Genomic DNA, 23,879 nt, shown 5'->3' on the forward strand with positions numbered 1-23,879 from the left:
TCTAATGGTGTATTTTTTTCTCTTAATTAAAGCTTGGCGTAATTCTTCATCTTGATTGAGACATTCCTATACTTAGATCTATTCTCGACTTGAATGTTGGCGGATGAAGAGTCAGTTCCTACAATGAGAAATTGATGAGTGAAAATGAGCAAATAAAAGTTGTTTGATTTAGTATATATAGTATTGTTAAAGTGTAGTACCTTTGACGAGAATCATCCGATTTTGGGAATGTTCAACCATTAGAGTGTTCAAGAAACAACAAAATCAAAAAATATAAAACTTAATTTGTAAAATTCTATAAAATTGAACTTCAGAACATTATGAACTCAAATACAAAATCAAAATACATGAAAATAATAAAATAATCGAAACAAACCTATATGTATAATGTTGATTTGAACATGCAAACATATATTGAGAGGATGAAGGAAGAAAGAGGAAAAAGATGAATTAAGGAAGAAGGAAGGATGGGTTTACGGAGGAAACGGCATATGTGAAAAAGAAGATGATGATTTGCTTGTTAATGGATATGGACCATTAATTAAGGAGTAGATAATTATTCAATTCCTTATTTAAGGGATTTGTGTATCAATTTTTTAATATATATGATATAAATATTAAAAGTGGTAATATATGTAATTATTTTAAACTAGAGGTAAATATAGTATATATGGTAGTGATGTATGTGTAGTTATGTAGTTTATCCTTTAAATTCCTCATGTTAATAAAGTATAAGAACTTTTATCTAATCAGGTTATCATATGACTCTTTTTTTTTTTTAATGACACGAAAAACCTACCCTCGCTATCTTTGGGTACGCATAGGGTTAATCCCTTGCTCCTATGCAATAGCTCGCAAACCACATAGAAGAGGTAACCTGCACTAGGCAAGTGCGGTGCGACGAGCTCGACCAAGGAAAAACCCCTTGCTTTCGAGGGCCCCCGGAAGGGGTTCCAAAACTTGAGACCTCCAACATGGAAGTCCCAAGCCCAAACCACTAGGCCACCTAAGGGATACGACTCTTCATTTTCTCAAGGGTATATTTGGATGAGTTCCTGTAATATTAAAGATTTAACGGTTTAGATTAAATTGATTTAACAAACCTCTTAAATTTCGCAAATATGCCTTATTTATTGAGGAATAATTGCAAATGGAAATAATAGATAACACAAATTGAATCACACTAGAGTATATTATTCCAAGGTGTTGATGTTAGATTTCAGCCTTAGGTATTAAAGTTTCAAACTCATACAGGTAAGATGTTTATTTATTTATCTAATTATTGATAATTGTGGTGTCTGAATCAGCTTGCACACACCTTGATTAATTCCACGAAATATCTACCACATCTCACCAGCAACAGATATTAGGTAACTCTTTGCACCAAGTTAGGCGAGATGGGAAGAAGTTAGATGTTTATGAAGACTGAAAAGTTGCATATATATAGACATAAAAAAGATGCAAGTCATGTTGACAATGTGAATTGCTCAAAATGATGAAGAGCGTGTCTTTCCATGTTTTCCTTTCCTTTTTGTGGGAGGTGAATTATTGATGTTATGAAAACCTGCTAAAAATCACAAGTAATGAGTTGTAAGATGTTTGATGGTTCAGAAATAAGGAGACTCTTAACATGTATTTAAATTTCCTTTTTGGTTTAAGCCTATTTGTACACCTTTGATACTTCAATAAGGCGAGCAGTTTAATAATACTTTTTCGGAATTATGCTTTCAGATTCTTAACACAAACAAATTGTACTTCCAAAATTATGAGCTCAGACATCAAAGTGATGCACAAATCTTTATGTATGCTTCGTATTAAAAATATTGACTCCATTGAACGCGATAAAAGTAGGCTGCATCGGTCTCTGAAAGGAAGTGCTCCAAAAACCACATCTTTAAACAGAGAATGAATCTAGAGTCTTCCAGCTTCATAAGGAGACTGCAAGTATTTTAAAAGCATATTGAAGTTGAAAACCAAAAGACAGACCTTTATAACAAACTGATAAATACATAAATGTGATGTACAATACAGAAACATTACCATTGATGTCTATCTCAGAGCTACAAACGACGTACAAATTGTACTATCTAAGATATAAAGTGAGAAAGCCACAATATACATTTTTACAGAGTAGGGAGTCTGACTAGATTTCAACGAATACGTACTTGAAGTTCCTTTTGGTATAATATGCCTACAATAAGGTTTAGTTGTCATTCTTTTTTTTTTGTAGGGTTTGTGGTGAGGGGGAGAGTGGAACTTACATTTCGTGCTTCGAGAAAGGAACTGCAAAAATGTTGATGCTATTCATGGAACAAAACTTCAACAAATTTTCTGCTTAATCTGACTCCGTCTTCACGGGAGGAGCTCTGTGATATGCTGGTATTGTTGTTGGGAAGAACATTTGCCGGATCCCTTCTGCCTTTATGATAGGAAATATGATGCCTGATGCAGCCTGAACAAAAAAAAAGAGCATGCATGCCAAAATGGTCAAGACTTTTTAACAAGGTGAACGAGTATTCAGGAATTTCAACTGGAAAGTAGCTCAATATTTAAGACACATGCTTGCTCAAAGAGTCAACAAAGACAGTTTGAATACTGCATTAAGGTACATACCGAGATTAATCTAGCTCCGATCCACAACTTCTTTGGAGAAGGAAAAGGTACAAGTAAACGACCAACTCCATAAACGGCCACAGCAAAGAAATGGAGTACCAAGCTCATTGGATTAGGATTAAGACCAGAGAGTAGAGCTACAGGTCCAGTTGAACAAGTGCCTCCAAGGCTCAAATAGTCAAAACATGCATCTCGCATCTCCCTCCTCGCTTGATCAGGAGAAGCACAAAACACCTTATACAGAGCTCCAGCCAAAGTATTTATGGTGGAAGCCACTGGCTGAAAACAGCGACCAATACAAGAATAAGTAACAGGCTAATAAAGTCAGAAAAAGTCCCTTCCTTCCAGAATTCCAGTTCTATTAGTTTGTATTCTTTTAGAGGGAATAGCTCTAAAATAGTGATGCAGTTTTAGACATTAACCCCACTTCAAATAACATATGATTTTTCTGTAGAGATAAAAGACATCATATGCCACGTTAAATTGCTAGAAAGAAGGTTATCCCTATACTTGATCAAGAAGCTGAAATAAAATATTTTTCTAAATAAGCCACAACACATATTACAAATCAGTCAACTGATGATAGAGTAAACCAGACAACAGTTTTAGCTTTACCTTGCGCAAAGTATAAAAGGACTCCAGATATTTACATAACTCATCTGCATCATTCAGGTCTTGCAATGGCATAAGAAGATTCCTTAACACTGCAATGTCTGAAAGCGCAACAGTCATTCCCCCGCCAGTTAAAGGATGGCGCATGTTGAAAGAATCGCCTAGCAACAGAGCTCCAGGTGTAGGATAGGGAGCAGCTGGCATGCTCCTGTTTGGCATAGTTTTAATATGCCCCTTATCAATTGCAGATAGAAACGCATCACGTAGCTCAGGTGGTACCTGAAAAAATGTAAAGATACAATCACGGTAGCACGTTGGGAGGAACCAAATAGCTATCTTCAGAAACAGGCAATTGTATGTGAGGTAGAAAAAACAAGGACAGACTTAATATACTGGCTGTGTATATGACTATATTCTAAAGTTAAAAAAAAATAGTACCATGCAGGGAAACTGTACGTACCTGGGGAGCCACCATAGTTTTCAAATAATTTGCCATATCACCATTAGCAAGAGAAGGAAGCTTTTGACCAGGTACATCGACCAAGCAGCGAATTTCCGTGCTACTGATAGGATAAAATAAGATGGGAGAAGGATCTGCCAGAATAACATGCCCATGGTTTGGGTATGGAAGTTGATCATTCTCCAATTCCAATACCAGACCAACAAAGCAAGAGGGAACATCAACCTGCAAATGTCAATACTCACACTTACAATGATTTTCAAGATTTAAATTTGCCAAACTCAGCGCAGGTAACATATATCACCAGCCATATGAAGGTTTTACTTGACCTGATGTGTGCATATGACACTACAGACACAAATCAACTGACATGTTTAGTGGTATTAACTTCACCTTAGGGTCGCAAAGCGAGCGTCGCAAGTTTGAGAAGCACCCATCACAAACTACTGTAAGAGGAGCATGTGCTTTAAGTTCTTGACCAGCCTTCGTTTTGTACTGAACACCCTTAATGGATCCATTTTCTTCAATCAGGGATGTTACGGTGCCTTGTTCCAATCGTACACTGTACATAATTTAATAAAAGCAGTCAGTTGATTATTTGCAACTATGATAAGCAAAAGGATAATTACAATTACAAGACTGCATCAATTACTAAAAGCATGAAATGTGTCTAGAACAGTTCTTTTTATTAATAAGGAAAGATTAATATGATGTGTCAAGAACAGTTCTAATAAATATACTACATGGGAAAGCTTACTTGGGAAGAGTAGCTGCTTTTTCTCTCATCTTTTGTATGAAACGCCCATTGTGGAAGCTTCTCCCAGCCACATCCGAATGGAAATTTTTCAAGGGATAGGAAACGTTTGTGCTCTTTCCATCCTTGAAAAGAGCATATCCAACCACCCGCTGGGCATCAATATCCTCAACACAATCTGCATCACAATGGCAAAGGTCAAGAGCACAAAAATTACGCAAACCTAGAATAGTACATCGAAAAGTGAATTCTATATCCTAATCAAGTTAAAACCTATGTTGCTCGGACTCTTCAAAAATGTCAATGGGTGCGTGTCGCATTCTCCAAAAGTAGTGTAGTTTTGGAGAATCCAACACGGGTGCGGCATCGAAAGTGAAGAGTCCGCGCAACTTAGGTTAAAACTACAACTTATTTTATATACTATAGTAAAATACTCCCACCGTTCACTTTTGATTGTCCACTTTGGACTTTGCACGCTCTTTTAGAAACAATGATTAATATGAGTATGTTTTACCACAATACCCATATTAATTGATGTATAGTCTTAGGTCTTGGAAAATGTTTTGAGAATAAGTAATACATGTTGAGGGTAAAACATGAAAAAAAATATGTACTTTTATTGATATGCTAAAAGTAACAAGTAAAAGTGAAAATGTATTTTTAGTATAGTAGACAAATAAAAGTGAACGGAGGGAGTATATCTTGTGCCTACCAGCTCTATCACAAAATGATCAATTATAAGCTCTTATGTTTGTTTGATTTTGGTTTTTTTTTTCTTTTTTAGACAAACCTTCAATGCCCAACTCAATCAATTTAAGATAACCCCCAGGCTGTAGCAATTCGCCAACAATCCGGTCTGGCTCTGTCAAATCCCTTTCAATGACGTGAACATTTCGTCCTTCCTGCAGCAGTGGCAAAAAATAAATGTTTAGATGCTAAAGGAGGATCAGGACAATTGGTAAAAGCCACTAGACAAACATTTTCTTGTTTCCTGTTCGTGGACACAAGTTTTAGGAATCAAATGCCAAATTTTCCATGACAGCTAGACTCCTAGTCTTAGTTGCGCGGACTCTCCACTTTTGATGCCGCACCCATCTCGGATTCTCCAAAAATACACTACTTTTGGCCAATCCGACACGCACCCGTTGGCATTTTTGAAGAGTCCGAGCAACATAGCTCCTAGTTTCTTACTACAAGGCAAGCCATTAAAGATCACAACTAACCATCAAGATAAGAATATTGACAGCACCGGCATGTTGGATTAAACAAAATACTCTACTCCCTCTTCCCGAAATGTTTGGCCTATGTCCCTTCCCAAGTTTCAAACTAAGTGAAATTGAGACCACATCATTAAATCGTCTTCTTTTACCATTTTAATACGAGAAGAATTGCAACTTATAATACTTTCCCTATGGTTTCCGGTCATCTCAATTTTCATTAGAGGAAAAATGAATTTATCTACTCCAATTTATCTCTAAAAGTTGGTCCAATTAACTCTTGATAAGCAAAAGTGCCCAGTAAAGGAACTAGTATCTATACATGCAAGTAATTCATATTCAAAATACCTCCTGGAGGGGAGCTAAAAGTTAGATTTTTTCATGAATTTTGCATATACAACAATAACAACAACATACCCAGTGAAATCCCACAAGTGCGGTCTAACGAGGCTAAGGTGTACGTAGACCTTACCATTACCTCATATAGAGAAATTGTTTCCGAAAGACAATCGGCTCGAGTGCAGCAATTTCAGGTATAAAGAAAAAGAAAATAGTGACGAAAACATAATACTAATAAGAGGAATTTTCCATATCCAAAAACAATTTTTTCATCATCCCTCTTTTCATTCCAATATTATGACCTTGCCAATAAGAAAATTTTCATTTCTTTCAAAGGAACTTTTAGAAATATGAAAACCGTAAAGTAGAAAGCAATTGGAAATAGACCTTGGCAAGGGTATGAGCAAGAGCAGCACCAGCAACCCCAGCTCCAACAATTATAACATCCGCATCGGTCCCTTTCTCCGATTTGCTAGAAATTACGTTGTGGGAGTCACATTTTTGGGTTGATTTAGGATCCTTTTTCTTATAATTGGGGGTTCTTGGTCGCAAAATATAAAGAAGAAGAAACCCCAATAGAGAAACAACAAAACTGGGAACAATATATTTATCCATCATGAAATTCACCATTTTCTCGCTCTGAATAAGATCAAATTGTGTATTTCGCAAAGATTTGGTCAAAGAAACCAAAGGTAACTTCAAATTTTTCTTTGTATTTGAATCAGAGGCCTGAGAAAATGGTGATTTGGATGGTGGAGGAGGGGTTGCAGATAGAGGAAATTTGTGTTTGGAGAAGACGAGGGAGAAATTTAGGTAGTTATTGTTTGTATTTATAAGAAGCATCGAAATCCGAAATTGGGGATCCAATTGGACCGTTTGATTTTGGGTGAAAATTGCGAGGATAACAAAACAACACAAGAGATAATATTGAAGTCTGGCAATTGGCAGGACCTCAAGAGTTCCTAGGGGCCAAGTGCAAGAATATTTATTTTTGAGATCGTTATTTAATTAGATCTTATTTGGTTCATTAATATTAAGATTTCTGAATTTAAATACGAATGATTAGTATATCATTTCTAGATCACAAGATTTAAATTATTTTTGTCTATGTAGGTATCTATTTAATGGCTCTTATTATAACTTTGATTTAGGCTACCGATTATTGTAAAGTCCTTAGTACATATAAACACACACTTAAGGCATGTTTGAAAAGTCCTCTTGCTAATTGGATTCGGTATAATTGAGTGCAATTACACTATTTGACATGTTTGATTTTGGTCAGGAAGATCGGCTGTAGAGGAAAACCTATAGTTAAACCGAGAATCGCAGCCGAAGTTTGCTAAAGAGTCTGCCACTTTGTTGTTTTCTCTAAATGTATAGACTCAAGCACTCAGCAGTTAATTAGATGTAATTGACAGGGATAATTACACTCTCTAATCTCCAATTCACAAGGGTGTGAATTATTGATAATTACATTGCGTAATTATAAGCATTACTTTTTAATTTCTTCTATTTATTTTTATTTTTATTTTTTCATTTTAATTTATTTTTTATTTTTATTATTCTAATGTTTTCCAAAGATATATATATATATATATATATATATATATATATTTCGTTCTCATCAACCTTTACTTCATGTGATTCAATGCAATTTTTCGTATTATCTATTTTATTTATTTTTATCTTTTTCATTAGTATAGTTTTGTTATTATTCCAATTTTCAAATTAAAATAGAATTCATTGTTGAATAAGGTTATGGATATACATTTTCCTTTTCTTTTAAATCATATATATGTATGTTGTGTTGAAATTTGACATAAGAGTATTATGTTAATTTTTTTGTTTTGAATTTAGAACTTATTATATTTTCAATTTCATTTGTTTTAGGAGTATTAAATCGATATTTTATATTGCAATCTATTTTTTTAGTTAGACTTGATAGATTATCTTTTGCCAAATATTTTTATAGTTTTATGACATTATATTTATAATATTAATCTTTTTATCAAACATACATTTCATGATGTTCATAGAAATTTTGTACTTTTAGTTTTTATAATTAATTTAATTAAAATATACTAATTTGAAAAATATAAATTAATTATTTTTACAATATTAATTAAGACATATGTTTATTAATTAATATCATTTATAAAGGCCCTTATTTATCTAATATAACTGTTTAATTTTAGATAAATAATTTTAATTTTTAAAATTAAATATAATCTTATGATTACACTTGTACAATCAAATAATACACTTATAATTACACTATACACGTGACAAACAAACATATCATTATAATTACTAGGTTGTGTAAAGTATAATTACTAAATTGATAATTAATAATTACACTAATTCTAATTACCTGACTTTCCAATGTCAATAATACTTATAAATTTACTTTTTAAATGCATTGCAATTAGTGATGACAAATGAACTGAACTAACGAATTTGGGCGTGTTGAAATAAAATAATCCCATCTTTCCTAAATGAATCAACTATTTGAAAATTTGTTCTCTTTTAGCATTCCATTGTATTTCTTTTCTGAAACATCAGATATTCACATCTACACATTTTTGATGATTCATCACAAAAAAAAATGTTATAGATTCCTTTGTTATAATTTTTTTAAAAATAAAATATGATAAAGTTCTTATATCGATATCACAAAAAGTTCGTATCATATTGACAAATCATGAAAACATAACTTTGAACACGCCTAAATTTTAAAATAAATGATGATAAATTAGTTTCTTTATAATATTTATTTTTTTGAAGATTAATCGGAAAGTGAGTATCTGAAGTTTAGTGACAAGAAAATTATTTAAATATAACAGAGAAAGAAAAATAAAGCAATTGCTTTTAACACTAAAAAAAGGTTACTGTCTAGTTATATCACAAGATAAAATTGAAACAAACAAAAATGTTAATTTAGTTAATTGATAAAATTATCCGCAGAAAAGTTTTTCTAATTCTATCAAATGTAGTACATGTATGACCAAAGTGAGAAAAAAATTTGAAATAGTCTTTTATTTTTGAGTTAAAATTTAAAGTCATACTAAAATTTTTATATAAAGAACTAATAGTCCCTCATGTTTGCATTATTAATGTACTTTTGGTCCTTCCTTAAATTTTTATCTATTTTTTAACATTGATTTTATCCACAATTTATATATGAGATGTTTAATCATCTTTTTATATATTTAGTAGAAATAATAACTCTATGTTAGAGAAGGTGAGAAGAAGAATACCTTATTTTGTTTAGTAAAAATATTATTACAGCTAAAATTTCACGTGCAATAGTACAAATTTTTATTTTCTTACAACGTCATATGTCAAGATATTCTTAGTTTAACTAAAATAATATTCATACCGAACAGAACAAGATGTTCTTCTCACCTTATCTTCATGGAGTTATTGTCTACTAAATATATTTAAAAAACGATTGAACATTTCATACTTAAAAATTGTGGCCAAAATCAACGTTAAAAAATAGGCAAAAAAATTAGAGGAGGACTAAAAGTGCACCTATATTACAAATGTGAGGAATGATTAGTGCTCCATGTAAAAATACAAAATGACTTTGAATCTTAATCGAAAGATAAAAGACTATTTTAGACTTTTTCTCGACCAAAGTTGGTCAAGTTTAGCAAGTTACGTACATCATCATAAAAGTAAAATATTAGATCGAATACGCCCTGCAAAAAATTGGGGGAGGACTGAAAGTGCACTGATATTACAAATATGAGAAACGATTAGTACTCCATGTAAAAGTTAGAAATGACTTTGAATCTTAATCGAAAAAAATACTATTTTAGACTTTTTCTCGACCAAAGTTGGTCAAGTTCGACAAATTACGTACATCATCATAAAAGTAAAAGATTAGATTAAATACACCCTGCAAAAAATGTTAAACAATGTGTTATTTTACCTTAGAATGATAAGTTGAAAACAAAAAGAATAAAAAAAAAGACCGAGAAAGGAAAATAACAGAGTATGACAAATTAAATAACTTATAATTAAATATAAGAAATGCTAAAAATTAAATGAGTTTTTTTTGTAGCATAAGTCACAAGAAATGAGAATGATTGATTTTTATTTTCTAATAAATATGTACGAATAATTATCTACTCTATGCATATTCAGGACTAATTGCAGCCTATTAATCAATATATACTCCGTCTAATTCATATTAAGTGAATTATTGAATTTTGATACATCCTTTAAAAAAAAAATTATAGACATAAATTAAAGATTATTCAAGTTATTTCCAAACTATTCTACTAGAAAATATAAACATTTAATACCTTTATTAAATGAATAATAAATACAAAAAAGAATTCTCAATATTTTCCTGGAACTTTGAATAATTAACTTATTTTAAACTATAATATCAACAATTCACTTAATATAGACCAAAGAAAGCACTCTTTCAACTATGGAAAAGAAAAAGAAAAACATCGCATGCTTTTTTAGTTATATTAGGGCAAAAGACATAAATTGCCCCCTAAACTTGTACCCAAAAGTCATTTACACACTTAAACTAATGGGATGACCGATTACACACCTTAACTACATAAAAGTATATTTATTTCCCCCTTCCGTCACCCAACCCAGGACATTATGCCTAGAGTGAGAGCCACTCGCCTCCTAGTGAAGTCACGTAATAAAAGACCCCAATCCGTTTCATTTGATCCAAACCCGTTTCTTTTCACCCAAATCCGATTCTTTTCACCCAAATCCGTTTTATTTTACCCTTGTCCATTTATTTCACCCACCCGTTTCCTTTCTCTAAGAACATCAAAACCTAATCATAAATTTCGTCTGTAAATTCTAATTTTAGCTAAAGATTTCTTCGATTCTGTAGTGTTTTTGAAGCAGATGATGGTGACTTAGTAGATTCTCCCATGTCAGATATTATTTTCTGTAAGTATTTTTTGCGGGAGAAGGACACCAGAACATGAGGGTGTGGAGAGAGTAAGACACCAAAGTTTTTCAGAGAAAGAATTGAAGAAGCAGAAATTTTGTGGAAATGAAAAAGAGAGGAATGAATCAAAATGGAAAAGAGATGAATGAATAATAATGAAAAAGAGTTACCTTTGATTCAAAAGAAGGAATTTTGAACTATGTTTGAATTTAGGGTTTTTGATTAAGATTTTTGGGTGAAAATTTAGGGTTCTTGTTCATTAGGGTCGGGTGGGTGGGTTATAAGAAGATAATGGGAATATAACCGTTGGATTCGGGTTTTTTAATTAAAAAATTAAATAAAAATGATTTTATTAGCGTGTTGATGCGCTCAACTATGTGGAGCAAAACGCGCCTTGAGTTGGGTGACGGAAGAGGGAAATAAATATATTTTTATGCACTTAAGGTGTGTAATAGGTCTCTCCATTAATTAAAGTGTGTAAATGACTTTTGGGTACAAATTTAGGGGGAAATTTATGCCTTTTGCCTTATATTAGCTAAAAATTTACAGGATTGTAATAAGGTTTGAAAATCACTTTCAAAAGAACTTTCCCCTAGGCCCTAGTTAATAGCTATAAATGTAGACTATAAAGAAGTTTTAAAGATGATTGAAATAGAAAATGACTGATACACACACCTATTTATCATTTGTTAATTTTTTTTAAAAATTCATTCCATTTTTAGAGTTGGTATGGCATGCTTCGACTAAAATCTGAATCGTGTATTGCAGAGCCTATTTGAAAATAACGCTCCTAACAAGAATTTCTTCGTATCTAGGCTCAAATTCGAGACCTCTAATCAAGGGTAAAACAATCATCTCCCTTCATTTTTGTTTACCACTGTTTCAAAAATATTATTTTATTTTTACCTATCATTTTTCACATATCAAAGAAAAAGTAATTTCTTTATATGTTTTACTCTTAGCATTATTTTATAGGAGTACTAAACATCCAAGAATAGGAATAGTGTGATAAAATAATCATGTCAATTATTTTTCTTAATGAAGGTGACAAATTCAAATATGACGAGTGAAAGTAAATCGAGAGAATATTATAAATACCAACTCATAGTAGTAAACTAAACAAAATTGAAACACTTACTTGAAACTCCATTAATTCCCTGTACTTTAGGTGTCATCTTCAGTATTGACCTGGAGAATTTTCACAAAGTGATCTTTTCCACCATTGTTTTCTTTTGTATTGTCCTGGGGAATTTTCACCAAGTCATCTTTTTCACCATTGTTTTCTTTTGTATTGTCCTGGGGAATTTTCACCAAGTCATCTTTTTCACCATTGTTTTCTTTTGTATTGTCCTGGGGAATTTTCACCAAGTCATCTTTTTCACCATTGTTTTCTTTTGTATTGTCCTGGGGAATTTTCACCAAGTCATCTTTTTCACCATTGTTTTCTTTTGTATTGTCCTGGGGAATTTTCACCAAGTCATCTTTTTCACCATTGTTTTCTTTTGTATTGTCCTGGGGAATTTTCACCAAGTCATCTTTTTCACCATTGTTTTCTTTTGTATTGTCCTGGGGAATTTTCACCAAGTCATCTTTTTCACCATTGTTTTCTTTTGTATTGTCCTGGGGAATTTTCACCAAGTCATCTTTTTCACCATTGTTTTCTTTTGTATTGTCCTGGGGAATTTTCACCAAGTCATCTTTTTCACCATTGTTTTCTTTTGTATTGTCCTGGGGAATTTTCACCAAGTCATCTTTTTCACCATTGTTTTCTTTTGTATTGTCCTGGGGAATTTTCACCAAGTCATCTTTTTCACCATTGTTTTCTTTTGTATTGTCCTGGGGAATTTTCACCAAGTCATCTTTTTCACCATTGTTTTCTTTTGTATTGTCCTGGGGAATTTTCTCCAAGTCATCTTTTTCACCATTGCCTGTTTCTTTCTCTAGTGGCTTTGCACTCTCATTAACTACATCACAAACAAACTTATCATGTAGTGTAATTTTAAAGGCTTTAAAATACATCACACAATTATATATTGCTTGTTTCTAGACTATATATAAAATTCAAACGTCTTTCTTTCATTCTTAAATTGTATATCCAGTCAAACATTATTATATAAACTGGGATAGATACTTATTATAAAGAATAATTTATAATTACCTTATAAACTTTATGAAATATTACATAAACTCACAAGTAAATCCAATAGAGTAGATGAAAACTGAATTACCTGGAAGTGAACCATTTCTAACAAGTTGAACCTCAGTATTATTGCATTCTTGGTCATTCCCTTCATTTATCACATTATTCTGAGCAAAAGTTGAGTAAGAGCCCCTATTATCATCCACTTGATTATGTGTTGAACCGTAGCAGTTGACTGGATATCTATGCGTTGAACCGTAGCAGTTGATTGGATATCTATGCGTTGAACCGTAGCAGTTGACTGGATATGTAGGGGTAAAATATGGTACCACAGGCTGTGGGGGAACAAATAAATTTGTACCCAAATGATTAAACGAACTAGTCCAATTAGTGGGTACCATAGTATGATTGTGGCAATAATGAGGGGCAAAAATCCCATTATTACAATCATAAATTTGCCACATTCCATTGCCAGAATTTGTAGGGTAAAAATTATGATAATAACTATTCATAACTCTCCGTTCCCTTGGCTCTGCTTTTTTGACCTCAACATATTTATTTTTCAACCAGTGAAGTTTCTCTTGCAATACATGTGTTACAGATTCTTCTGAATCATAAGTGACAAACCCAAATCCTCGAGGCGTTTTGGTTTCTTTATCGGAGATAAGGTTTACTTGTGAAATTGTTCCAAATTTTTCAAAATACGTTTTAAATTCTTCTTCCGATAAACTAAGAGGCAATCCACCAACAAAAATCTTTCTTCTGTTGCTATTGCTAGTTTCACTATTTTGTCTTTGAGATTGTTGGCATTCTGAACAAGGACTTGCACCTTTAGGTATTGCCAATTTAACATCAACCTACAATAATAATCATCAAACACAAAGCACATATGAATAATAATTGATTGCCTTGATGGTCGCTCAACTTATATAGTTACATACAAACTTTTCATGCCTTGTGTAAGTCCACAAAGTGAGATCTAGAGAGGAAATCTTACTAGCGGTTATTTAGCTCAAGAAAAAATAGACCAAAATAGTATAAGAAAAGAAATATACAAAATTGATTAAAAATTAACTTCTTATATCTTTTCTTTTTTGAAAAATACAAAATTGATTAAAAGTTTTACTTATTAAATTCTTAATTTTGTGAACTGAAAAGACAAACCCCATCCTCCCTGTAAAACCTTTTCACACACGCACTCGATCAAAAGGTTTTTAATTGCTTTCTGGCCGTCAGGCGTCAGGCCTTTTTTTTATCTAATTAACTCAAAGTAAGGTTTTCTTACAATTCTATAAAAAAAAAAATTATAAAAACTTTGGAAATTAAAACTTTTTAATTTTTCTTTTTTTCTTACAACAAAGGGGATTTTGTATGCATAAGAATATTTTCTACGGTAAATTACATAAATCCAATAGTTTTAATATGAAATTACAATTTACTCCTAATAAGTTTCTAATTACATTAATCCCTTAAAAATTAAAAAAACTGGATATAATAATTGAAGCTCGGATACATTAAATACTGTCTCGGATACATTAAAAACTAGCTCGGATACATTAAAGAAATAAGGGATTTTGGAGATTTTTAAAAGTAATAGGGGATAATGGAAATAAATGAAACAAAAGGTGTCTATTACTATAATTTGTCCTTAAAAGAAACACATAAAAATTTCACGTGGTAATGCAGATTTTATTGTAAAACTTTTTTTTTTTTAAAAAAAAACGAACATGAAATTGAAATTTTATGTACTGACATCACGTCACGGTGATTATGCATGATAAACAAAAGTTGTAATATAAAAAATACAAGTAGTAATTTAAAATTATATTATCAGTTAAATTTGAGACAAAAAAAGAAGAGAAAGTCGTGCACTTAGTACCGTTCTTCCAAGGATTATGTGCTGCTGATGAAGAAGTTGATTGATAACAGAAGAATCGGCAAACGTAACAAAACCAAAACCTTTTCCACAATTAGTCTCCCTAAATTTGATTACCTGTGACTTCACCACTTCTCCATAACGACTAAAGTGTTGCGTAAGTATTTCTTCACTTGTCTCCGCCGATATTCCCCCAACAAATATTTTCCCTTGCACACAATTACTCTCCATTGATGAGTATGAAAAATAATTTCAAAACTAAAATTCAAAGAGTTTAACTTGTATGTACGGACAAATCATGTATGAGGGAGAGAAAAAGAAGGAATTATGAAAGAGTCACAGTTCGATTGAAAGTGCCCTTAATTAATTTTATAATCTTACTATATTTGTGGGTTTTCTAATAGTACGAGGAAACCCGCTTATTTTGGGGCAATATCCCAATAAACCTAGGTAAAAAGGCGGGCTCCACTGATAAGAAAAGGAAAATTTTGTGTTTGTGTGTGTGTGTGTTTTTTTGAAAGAAGGCACGGCATCATAAAAAATGTTCTTTTAAAAAAAAATTATTAGTTAAATACAAACACTACATAAGTACTTTTTCGAGAAATAATTATGACTAAAATACTTTTTTCCAAATAAACAAATTTTAAAAGCTTGATCAAACAAATTATAAAGTTATTTCAGTAAAATGTCTATTTATAAATATTTAACTAAAGGATGTAGAATGAGATTCAACATTACAAAGGTTAGTTTTCCTATGAAATACCTGAACCAAATAAAGTAGGATGATACAAAATTTACCAAAACATAACCTTTGTGATTTTTCAGTACTAGATTCTGTAATATACTTTCAAATTTTGACATGGACTATTTACCTCTCATTCTCCTCATATATTAAAGGTTTATGCACTATATAACATTTTGTTTGGTTGGGGAACAAGTTATTTCACGATTTTATCCTAACCCATCCTAAAATTAAAAGTTATCCCTTATTGCTCGTACCAAATGAGCCCTTAGTTACGACTTCCAGATTTACATACAACATATATACAATTGGAAAACTAAACCAATATATGCATCTACTTCCCTTGGAAATTGGAATAGAGATGAAACACACAGTTATGCAACAGGAACTTTGCAGCAAATATCAAAGATATCTTCCATAGGAGCATGGTCACCGGTCCCTTCATCCTTCCATGCGTACAACAACTGCTTCCCTTTAAACAGAAACATCCCTCCCTGATATCAACATACAAATGAATATCTCACACACGCCAAGGGCTCGAGAGAAATTATGATTATACACGTGCTAAACGAGTGTGTAGGACTACATTTGGGTCAAAACAATATACGGGTTGGATCACAATCTGCTCAATAGTTTCTTGGGTCAAGACGAGCCCATTAATTTAGACTAAACAATAGTCATAACCCCAAGCCGTCCAAGTCAAATTTATATGTTTCATTTGCTCATTTATAATTTGTTTAATTAGTAAATTAAACTAATAAAGCTTTATTCTTTTGTTTATCATATATCAAACTCAAAAAGGGTTACTTAGCTTTTTTTATGGGTCAATTTGTGCTTCATATGCAAGCCTAAATTGGTCCAATCTTTTACATGAGTTGACTTGGGCTATGCCCGAAACGACCTGCCAACTAATATATATCCAGACTAACCCGCTCACGTCTGGATTAACCCAAGGATGAACTGGACAGGGTTATACTTTTATGGCCTAAACATGACACTCCTAGTTCATGAACAATAATGCAGCAGTAGAAGGAAGAGCTTAAACCTGCTGCAAGACACCACTTCTGTCATCAGGGGTTGCTTCAATGGTGTAGTTCTTCGTAGCTTCCCGCAGTTCATTGAATCTAGAGAGCACTTTAGCCTGACAAGTAAAGGGAAAAAATTAGTTAAAGATCAAGTCATTCTCATGGAGCAGAATGATCATTTTTATGAAGGGAAACTCCTTGAGATCATTACACTAGCTGGGTTGAAAAATGTGCGGCCAATGCCATAATACAGGCCTAGAACATCGTATGCCTGAGATACAAGGGAAGTGTCAAAATCTTCAAGAAAAAATCGTCAAAGGCAAAATGAAGCATTCACATAGTTGTGGAGATAGACAGATACTAACCTTACGGTCCGGATCAGCATACAAGCAATCCAATGGAAATGGTAACTGGCCATAAATATGAAGCAAAAAAGAATCAGCTCAGGATCCTTAAAATATACAATCAAGTTGTTGAAAGCATGATAAGTTCACAGTTTAAATTAAGAAGTATGCCACAGTACTAAATAACTTTGGGTCACCTCAATGAATCACCATTATTGGTTATTTGACAAAACATAATGAAAACAAACAGTGCCCATAAATCATGAAGTCTAGTCATTGTGTTACTTAAGCACAATTTCTGAGATATACTTGCTAGTCCTCCTTATGTAATTCATTTCGTAGGGAAATCAACTTTCCCTTCTAGTCCAGATTCCGAGATAAACACCAATATTTGGAGACCTTACTTTATTCAACATCAAGGACATATCACAAATGAAAAATCACTATGTATGTCGTGGGACATCCGTTTATTTTCTTAAACAAACATAGCATGCAAAACAAGGATAAAGCAAAATGCCAGACACAGAACGAAAGAAGGATTCAAGTCCCTGGATTAATTCCCAACCCTTATTCTTCTTCTTTTTTAAAACTGAACCCTTATTCTTCTTAATATTGTATAAATTAGTTATTACCAAAACTCCAATTTTAATTGACGTTTTTCAGTAGCACATGTTTTTAACTCATAATATGTAGATATCAAACCTCCAATATTAGTCCACATTTGCAGCAACAGCAACAACAACAACAACAGTGCTCTTTGTTATCCGTGGTATTGGGGCCAGCTTGTACGCACCTTAACATAAAAAGTTCTTGATATTTTTATTGGTAAAATCTGCAATAAGGTTAAAATACTCCTGGAAAAACAATAGGTTCAAAATCCACACTAATATGACTAAAAATTTATTCTCAAATCTCAACTAGTAGATATCACTTATATAGATCTTTTTCTTCCATTGTCGTCATATTCTTAGCTAAGTTTGCATTGGTTCCAAGAAATTATAGCTCTTTCGAGACAACTTATTTCCCCATGATTTTAGGTCTACCTCGTTCCCTTTTAACATCTTCCATCACCATAGTTTCACATCTACAGAACGATGCATGCGTAGGTAGGTCGATTAAAGACATGACCAAACCATCTCAAGCGACCTTCTCTCGTTTTATCCTCAACTCGTGTTACTTGCACCTTTTGGAGATATGGTCATTTTTAATCTTATCTGATCTTGTATGACCACATATCCATCTTAGCGTTCACATCTCTGGAACACTCATCTTGTGAATATGTTGGAATTTAGTGATCCAACATTCACTACCATATAACATTATCGGTATACTTGTCCTTTAGAACTTACCTTTCACTTTGGTAGACATCCTCCGATTACATAAAACCTTAGTAGTAGTTTTCCTTTTCAACAACAACACCAACATATCCAATGTAATTCGCAGGTGGGGTTAGGAAGGTAGAGTGTACGCAAACCTTACCCCTACTGGGCTGTTTTCGAAAGACCCTTGGCTCAATAGTTTTCCTTTTCAACCATCTAATATTCTATGAGTAACGTTCATCTGCCATTCCATTCTCGTGAAACAACAAGCCTAGATACTTAAGCATTTGGCACCACAGTCTCATTTAGCCTCATCTCAACTTCGCTCTTCTCATGCGGACTAAACTTGTCGTGCATGTATTCAGTCTTACTTCTATTCATCCTAAAACCCGTACTCTCTAACTGCTTCTTCATTGATCAAGCTTCTGGTTGACATCCCTGCTGGTTTCAGCAATTAACACTTTTGTCAGCAAATAGTACACCCCACAGAACCATCTTGTATTTTGTTGGTTAGCTCATTCATAACTAGGTAAACAGGTAGGGACTCAATATCAATCTCTGTTATAGACCCAATGTTATAGGAATTTTTTTTGTATCTCCTACTACTATTTCACACTAGTAACAACTTCTTTATACATGTCCTTTATGGCATTAAGATATTTAATATGGACTAATTTCATTTCCATCACCCACCAAATGACCAAAGGACCTTTCATGGTACTTTATCATATGTTTTCTCTCGATGACACCATGTTTAGATCTTTCTTCTTTTCACGATAAATTTTGATCAATCTTCTTAGCAGGAATATAGCCTTTGTTGTAGATCTACCATGCATAAATCCATATTGGTTCTCTGTTTAGGACATACTAACTCTATATTTAAGTAGCAAAATCAAGCAAACTTCTTCCAAATCAGAATAGAGGCAGATTCAGACAAACAGTATTAAATTTCAACCGACGACATATAGTTCTATGCTTCCAAACTAAGGTCAGTCAAGAGTTAAGGCAAGTCACACACTATTTTCTTGCAGAAACCACATTTTGACATTTCTTGAATCAATTATGTGGTGTTTGTTTGTGGACTTGACTTGCAAATAAAGAGATTTAAGCTTGCATGTTAACTTTTATTCATGAAACTGAGAACGCTATTGTAACTTGAACTTGAATATATTTTTTCAAGTTGAAGGCGTATTTCGAGTAAGCTTTCACAAATATTCAACTTCCACTCATGGATTTCAACTCTGAATGAAACAATTCAAACAAAACTTCAACTTTGAATTTAAATATGTTTCTGAAGGAACCTTAAGTTCATGGAGCCAAGTGAGCCAGAAGTTTGATATGACATGTAAGACCTTAACTAGCTTATTTGAAACATTAGAAATAATATGTCAAAGAACTAAATCATTCGAAGTAACAGCCAAGGTGAAATGAAGATACCCTTTCAGCAAGAATACGTGCTTTGTTAGGAGCACCAATACCAACTGCAATTAGCTTTACACCAGCAGAATCAAATCTCTCCTTTGTCTCTTTGAGTGCTTTAGCAAGTTCCCAGCTAACAAACAGCAATGCATATCGAACGAGAATATCAAAAACAAAAATTGTAGATAAAACACCAAAACAAAAGGTCTTGATAGAAAAGTGAGGTCATAATTTACCAGCAAGGACAGCCAAAATGCCTCAGAAGTGCAACAACAGCTACTCCCTGGTGAAGAAAACGACCCAATAACAAAATGTAATTATGTTACCAGAAAACGTCGGTCAGCCATTTGAAATTCATGAAACGGAGGTAGGTAAGGGTAACTACAGGATAACATAGGCTACAAGCCCCATTTTTCCATTTAAACCATATATGCACCACCAAATTGTTTGCCTTAAGTTTCTAATCTTCCCTACCCCTATTTAGTAATTTTCCTTTTTTTTCTTCTGTATTGTTTCAGTCAACCTGGGCATACCTTAAATTTAATGTACTAGTTATACTGTTATCTTTTTATTATTATTTATTTTTTAATGACCATGGTGTCCGCACTACCTTTAGCACACCTCAACTAATTCCACGAGATACATGTCACCTCCCACCAGCACTAGGTATCAGGTAACTCTGACCACTCTGACCACCTAGGCTAGTACAAATGAGAAGAACCACCTAGTATTTTTGTTTCAATTGAGATTTGAACCTGCGACATCAAGGCTCTCAACCACTTCATTAGCCACTAGTTGTATTGTTATAGTAAGAAAGGATTTCTCTTTACAGTTTATCTGGGTGATTGTTAAGTATTGTTTGATAATGTATCATATTGTGTTATATTGTATTGTACTGTATTGTTTTAATGAATGTAGCGTTTGAATAGATTGTATTGTTCTCCGTCATTACATAATGTCACACATAGAAAAGTAGGGTACGTGGTAGAGCTACTATGAAAAAGATAGGGTAAAAGGGGTCTCAGACAAGGGGATCCCTTGTCACCTTTTTTATTCCTGATCACTATGGAGGGTTTAAACAACATGATAAAAGCTGCTAACTTGAGAGGATGGATAAGGGGTTTTGATGTGGCCAGAGAAGGTACTGAGAGACTAGAAGTCACACACTTGCAATATGCAGATGATACCTTGATTTTCTGCGATGCTGAGGAAGAACAACTGAAGTATCTAAGAGTGATTCTAATCTTATTTGAAGGTATTTCTGGTTTGCATATCAACTGGAGGAAGAGTATGATGTATCCTATAAATGAAGTAAACAACATGAGTTGTTTAGCATCAATTCTGGGTGGTGAAATAGGAGTTCTGCCTACTATATACTTGGGAATGCCTTTGGGGGCCAAATCCAAGTCCATAGACATGGAATAGTGTGATTGAGAAGTGTGAGAAGAAATTGGCCAAGTGGAAGTCTCAGTACTTATCAAAGGGGGGTAGACTGACCCTTATTAACTCAGTACTTGATGCTTTGCCAACCTATATGATGTCCCTGTTTCCTATCCCACCAGGGGTCATTAAGAGGTTGGATCGTATCAGGAGGAATTTTTTGTGGCAAGGCAACAAAGAAAAGAAAAGTTTTCATTTGGTTAAATGGGAAGAAGTCATGACAAGCAAGGAAAATGGAGGTCTAGGAATAAAGAATTTGAAATTGCAAAGCAAGGCTCTTAGTATGAAGTGGTTGTGGAAGTATGCAAACAACAACCAGATGCTATGGAGGAAAGTAATTGGAGCTAAATATGAAGAAGAGGACAACTGGATAACTAAAGATGTAACCACTCCTTATGGTGTTAGCCTCTGGAGGTCCATCAGAAGCTTGTGGAATGAAGTTAAAAGTAACTCAAAGGCAAAAGTAATGGATGGGAATAAGACCAGATTTTGGAAGGACATTTGGCATGAGAAAGGCAACATGGAAGATCTCTTTCCAGACATCTACAACCTAATCATGTTTCAACAAAGTACTATAGCAGATCTTTGGTCACCACAAGGATGGAATTTCATTTTCAGAAGAAACCTTAATGATTGGGAAATAGTGAGAGTTGCTGAATTTTTAAACACTGTGAACACTTTCACTGGACTACAGCCAGGTGAGGATAAATTGTGGTGGACAGGAGATGACAAGGGAGTGTTCAAAGTCAACAAATCCTACAAGTTGATGGATCAGACAGATCAACAGTGCTCAAGTTGGCCTTGGAAGCAAATATGGAAGAGCAGAATCCCTCACAAAGTCTCCTTTTTTGTCTGGTCAATGGCTAAGGAAGCAGTCCTTACACAGGACAATGTTATGAAGAGGGGGAGAACCCTGTGTTCTAGGTGCTTCCTATGTGGTGAAACATCTGAGACTGTTAACCATCTATTTTTACATTGCAAGTACACCCATCATCTGTGGAGATTATTCCTAAGCCTCAAAGGCATCTCCTGGACAATGCCCAGGAAGGTGGCTGAGGCATTATTATGCTGGGAGGAAGCAGGTGTACATGCCAAGGATAGAGGTAGATGGAGAATTATCCCGGGGGCAATCTGATGGGCTGTTTGGAAGGAAAGGAATTCAAGATGTTTTGAGAGCATAGAGAACAATGTGCAGAAAGTTAAACTAAACTGCATTTTACTTTTAGTCTTTTGGTGTAATCAGTTATACTCTAATGACACTGTATCTATTATTGATGTGTTAGACTCAATTTAGACGTAGAGAAGTGAAATCAGGAGTACTCTTGTATATAAGGTTACAGTACGACCCATGTACTGTTTTGTGATATAATACAAAGTTACCAAGTTCAAAAAAAAAAAGATAGGGTAAAAGATAAAATATAATTATTAAATAATTTAAATAAAGACAAAATGAGAATAAAATATTAAGGTAATGATGCGATCACACCAAATCGATCATTACATAAAATATGGGTCTTTTCGTTGTTTCATAAGGATGGATTTAAATCAAAAGATACAATAGATTTTAAGTAATAATCAAAACAAACATTGTATTTAAACTAATAATACAGTACCATACAACAGGTAACAACCATCCAAACAAACAAGGTGTAAGCAATTCAAAAAAATCCCCAAAAATAGGAAATTGAGTTGTTAGAATTGTGAAATAGCAATACCTCATTTTGATCCCAAAGGTCCTCAAACTTGACGGACTGACCAGTAGCAGTGAAAATTGTAACATCTGCAAGTACATCACCAATGTCTTGAGGAAAGGCAGCGGTGGAAGCAGCAGCTTTAGGCACAAAATTAGAAATTCGTTTTGGTGTAGTGGCGGTGAGAGAAATAGCAGAGGAAGGGAAAGGGTGAAGAAACTTGAAGGTGTTGGGAGTGGAAGAGAAGGAACAAAAAGAAGGAAATTTTGTAGCAAGTGTTAGGCTACTCTGCTGCAGAGATGCCATGGTTGCAAGTTGCAATTGGGTTGAAATGAAAACTTGTGGAAGAAATATGTAGCAAAGAAAATTGGCAACTTCTTAGCCCAATTTTTCTAGCTAGAGTACTAGATCAAAATATAACCATCCATTTTTATTTTCGTGGCTTTACTAAGTTTGGACTAGACTAAATTTATCATTCAAAAATCAAAACAGGATATTTCATTTATTTTATTTTTAAGGTGGAATTTATCTCGATGAAGTAGCAAATATAGCATTTAAAGGGTTGTCATCAAAATAAGTCATAAGAAAATACTATAAAGTATGAAAATTTGTTAGTTAAAAGTATTTTTAACTATGACTATTTTTATTAGGCAAAATTAAATTCGTTGATTTTTGAGAACTTATGGTATGTGGCATAACTTAAGTCAATAAATTTATGTTTTAGGCTTAATTTTTTTTTTTTGCCTTCAAATATAATATGTGTCACTACGCTTGTGCCTTGGAGTATTACATGTGTAATCTTTTTGTCTTGAGGCATAACTTATACCACTGAATATATACCTTGTGGAAATTTTCTTTTGAGTTACAACTTTTTTTGTTTAGTTTTTTCGATGCCAGAGACATCTTCAATCATTCTTTTTACTTAAAGCTCTGAAGGGAAAGAATTGAAGATCAA

General features: G+C 33.3%; 3 protein-coding genes across 6 annotated transcripts; all 3 read right to left on the reverse strand.

Annotated features, from left to right (window-relative positions):
* Positions 1-1,285: 1,285 nt before the first annotated feature.
* LOC102585235 (squalene epoxidase 3-like) lies at positions 1,286-6,956 on the reverse strand. Of its 4 annotated transcripts, none has more exons than XR_368684.2 (9): positions 6,383-6,956; positions 5,230-5,341; positions 4,443-4,617; positions 4,079-4,247; positions 3,686-3,910; positions 3,229-3,504; positions 2,614-2,892; positions 2,262-2,452; positions 1,286-1,564 (listed from the first exon to the last, which is right to left on the reverse strand). XR_368684.2 is itself a non-coding variant. In XM_006364340.2 (8 exons), exons 1-8 carry the CDS (start codon positions 6,836-6,838, stop codon positions 2,336-2,338), a joined length of 1,809 nt encoding a protein of 602 aa, XP_006364402.1. In that variant the 5' UTR covers positions 6,839-6,956; the 3' UTR covers positions 1,961-2,335. The 4 variants fall into 4 exon arrangements, 1 of the variants encoding a protein (XP_006364402.1); XR_368685.2 differs by having other exon boundaries at positions 1,286-1,567; XR_368683.2 differs by lacking the exon at positions 1,286-1,564 and adding an exon at positions 1,679-1,938.
* A 2,759-nt stretch (positions 6,957-9,715) lies between these two features.
* LOC102592883 (homeobox protein 4-like) lies at positions 9,716-15,558 on the reverse strand. The gene is made up of 4 exons (XM_006364364.2): positions 14,948-15,558; positions 13,157-13,925; positions 12,067-12,892; positions 9,716-9,899 (listed from the first exon to the last, which is right to left on the reverse strand). The coding sequence occupies exons 1-3, from the start codon at positions 15,173-15,175 to the stop codon at positions 12,093-12,095; spliced, it is 1,797 nt and encodes a 598-aa protein (XP_006364426.1). The 5' UTR covers positions 15,176-15,558; the 3' UTR covers positions 9,716-9,899; positions 12,067-12,092.
* Positions 15,559-15,737: 179 nt separating this feature from the next.
* Positions 15,738-23,364, reverse strand: LOC102585914 (prostamide/prostaglandin F synthase). Its single transcript, XM_006364341.2, has 7 exons — positions 22,949-23,364; positions 20,030-20,076; positions 19,812-19,926; positions 17,077-17,121; positions 16,923-16,982; positions 16,732-16,827; positions 15,738-16,180 (listed from the first exon to the last, which is right to left on the reverse strand). Exons 1-7 carry the CDS (start codon positions 23,228-23,230, stop codon positions 16,061-16,063), a joined length of 765 nt encoding a protein of 254 aa, XP_006364403.1. The 5' UTR covers positions 23,231-23,364; the 3' UTR covers positions 15,738-16,060.
* Between the last annotated feature and the right edge of the window lie 515 nt (positions 23,365-23,879).

This window comes from Solanum tuberosum, unplaced genomic scaffold, assembly GCF_000226075.1.
Source record: "Solanum tuberosum cultivar DM 1-3 516 R44 unplaced genomic scaffold, SolTub_3.0 scf00490, whole genome shotgun sequence".
Taxonomy (NCBI): Eukaryota; Viridiplantae; Streptophyta; class Magnoliopsida; order Solanales; family Solanaceae; genus Solanum; species Solanum tuberosum.

Excerpts from the sequence above, each read along its gene's own strand:
- LOC102585235 (XM_006364340.2), bottom strand. The coding sequence starts at position 6,838 with ATGCTTCTTATAAATACAAACAATAACTACCTAAATTTCTCCCTCGTC. Across the intron at positions 3,911-4,078 it reads GCTCGCTTTGCGACCCTAAG|GTTGATGTTCCCTCTTGCTT; the intron begins GTGAAGTTAATA and ends TGACATTTGCAG. Across the intron at positions 2,453-2,613 it reads TCGGAGCTAGATTAATCTCG|GCTGCATCAGGCATCATATT; the intron begins GTATGTACCTTA and ends TTTTTTGTTCAG.
- LOC102592883 (XM_006364364.2), bottom strand. The coding sequence starts at position 15,175 with ATGGAGAGTAATTGTGTGCAAGGGAAAATATTTGTTGGGGGAATATCG. Across the intron at positions 13,926-14,947 it reads ACATAATCCTTGGAAGAACG|GTTGATGTTAAATTGGCAAT; the intron begins GTACTAAGTGCA and ends TTATTATTGTAG. Across the intron at positions 12,893-13,156 it reads TAGAAATGGTTCACTTCCAG|TTAATGAGAGTGCAAAGCCA; the intron begins GTAATTCAGTTT and ends TTTGTGATGTAG.
- LOC102585914 (XM_006364341.2), bottom strand. The coding sequence starts at position 23,230 with ATGGCATCTCTGCAGCAGAGTAGCCTAACACTTGCTACAAAATTTCCT. Across the intron at positions 19,927-20,029 it reads CATTTTGGCTGTCCTTGCTG|CTGGGAACTTGCTAAAGCAC; the intron begins GTAAATTATGAC and ends GCTGTTTGTTAG. Across the intron at positions 16,828-16,922 it reads CATTTTTCAACCCAGCTAGT|GCTAAAGTGCTCTCTAGATT; the intron begins GTAATGATCTCA and ends TTTACTTGTCAG.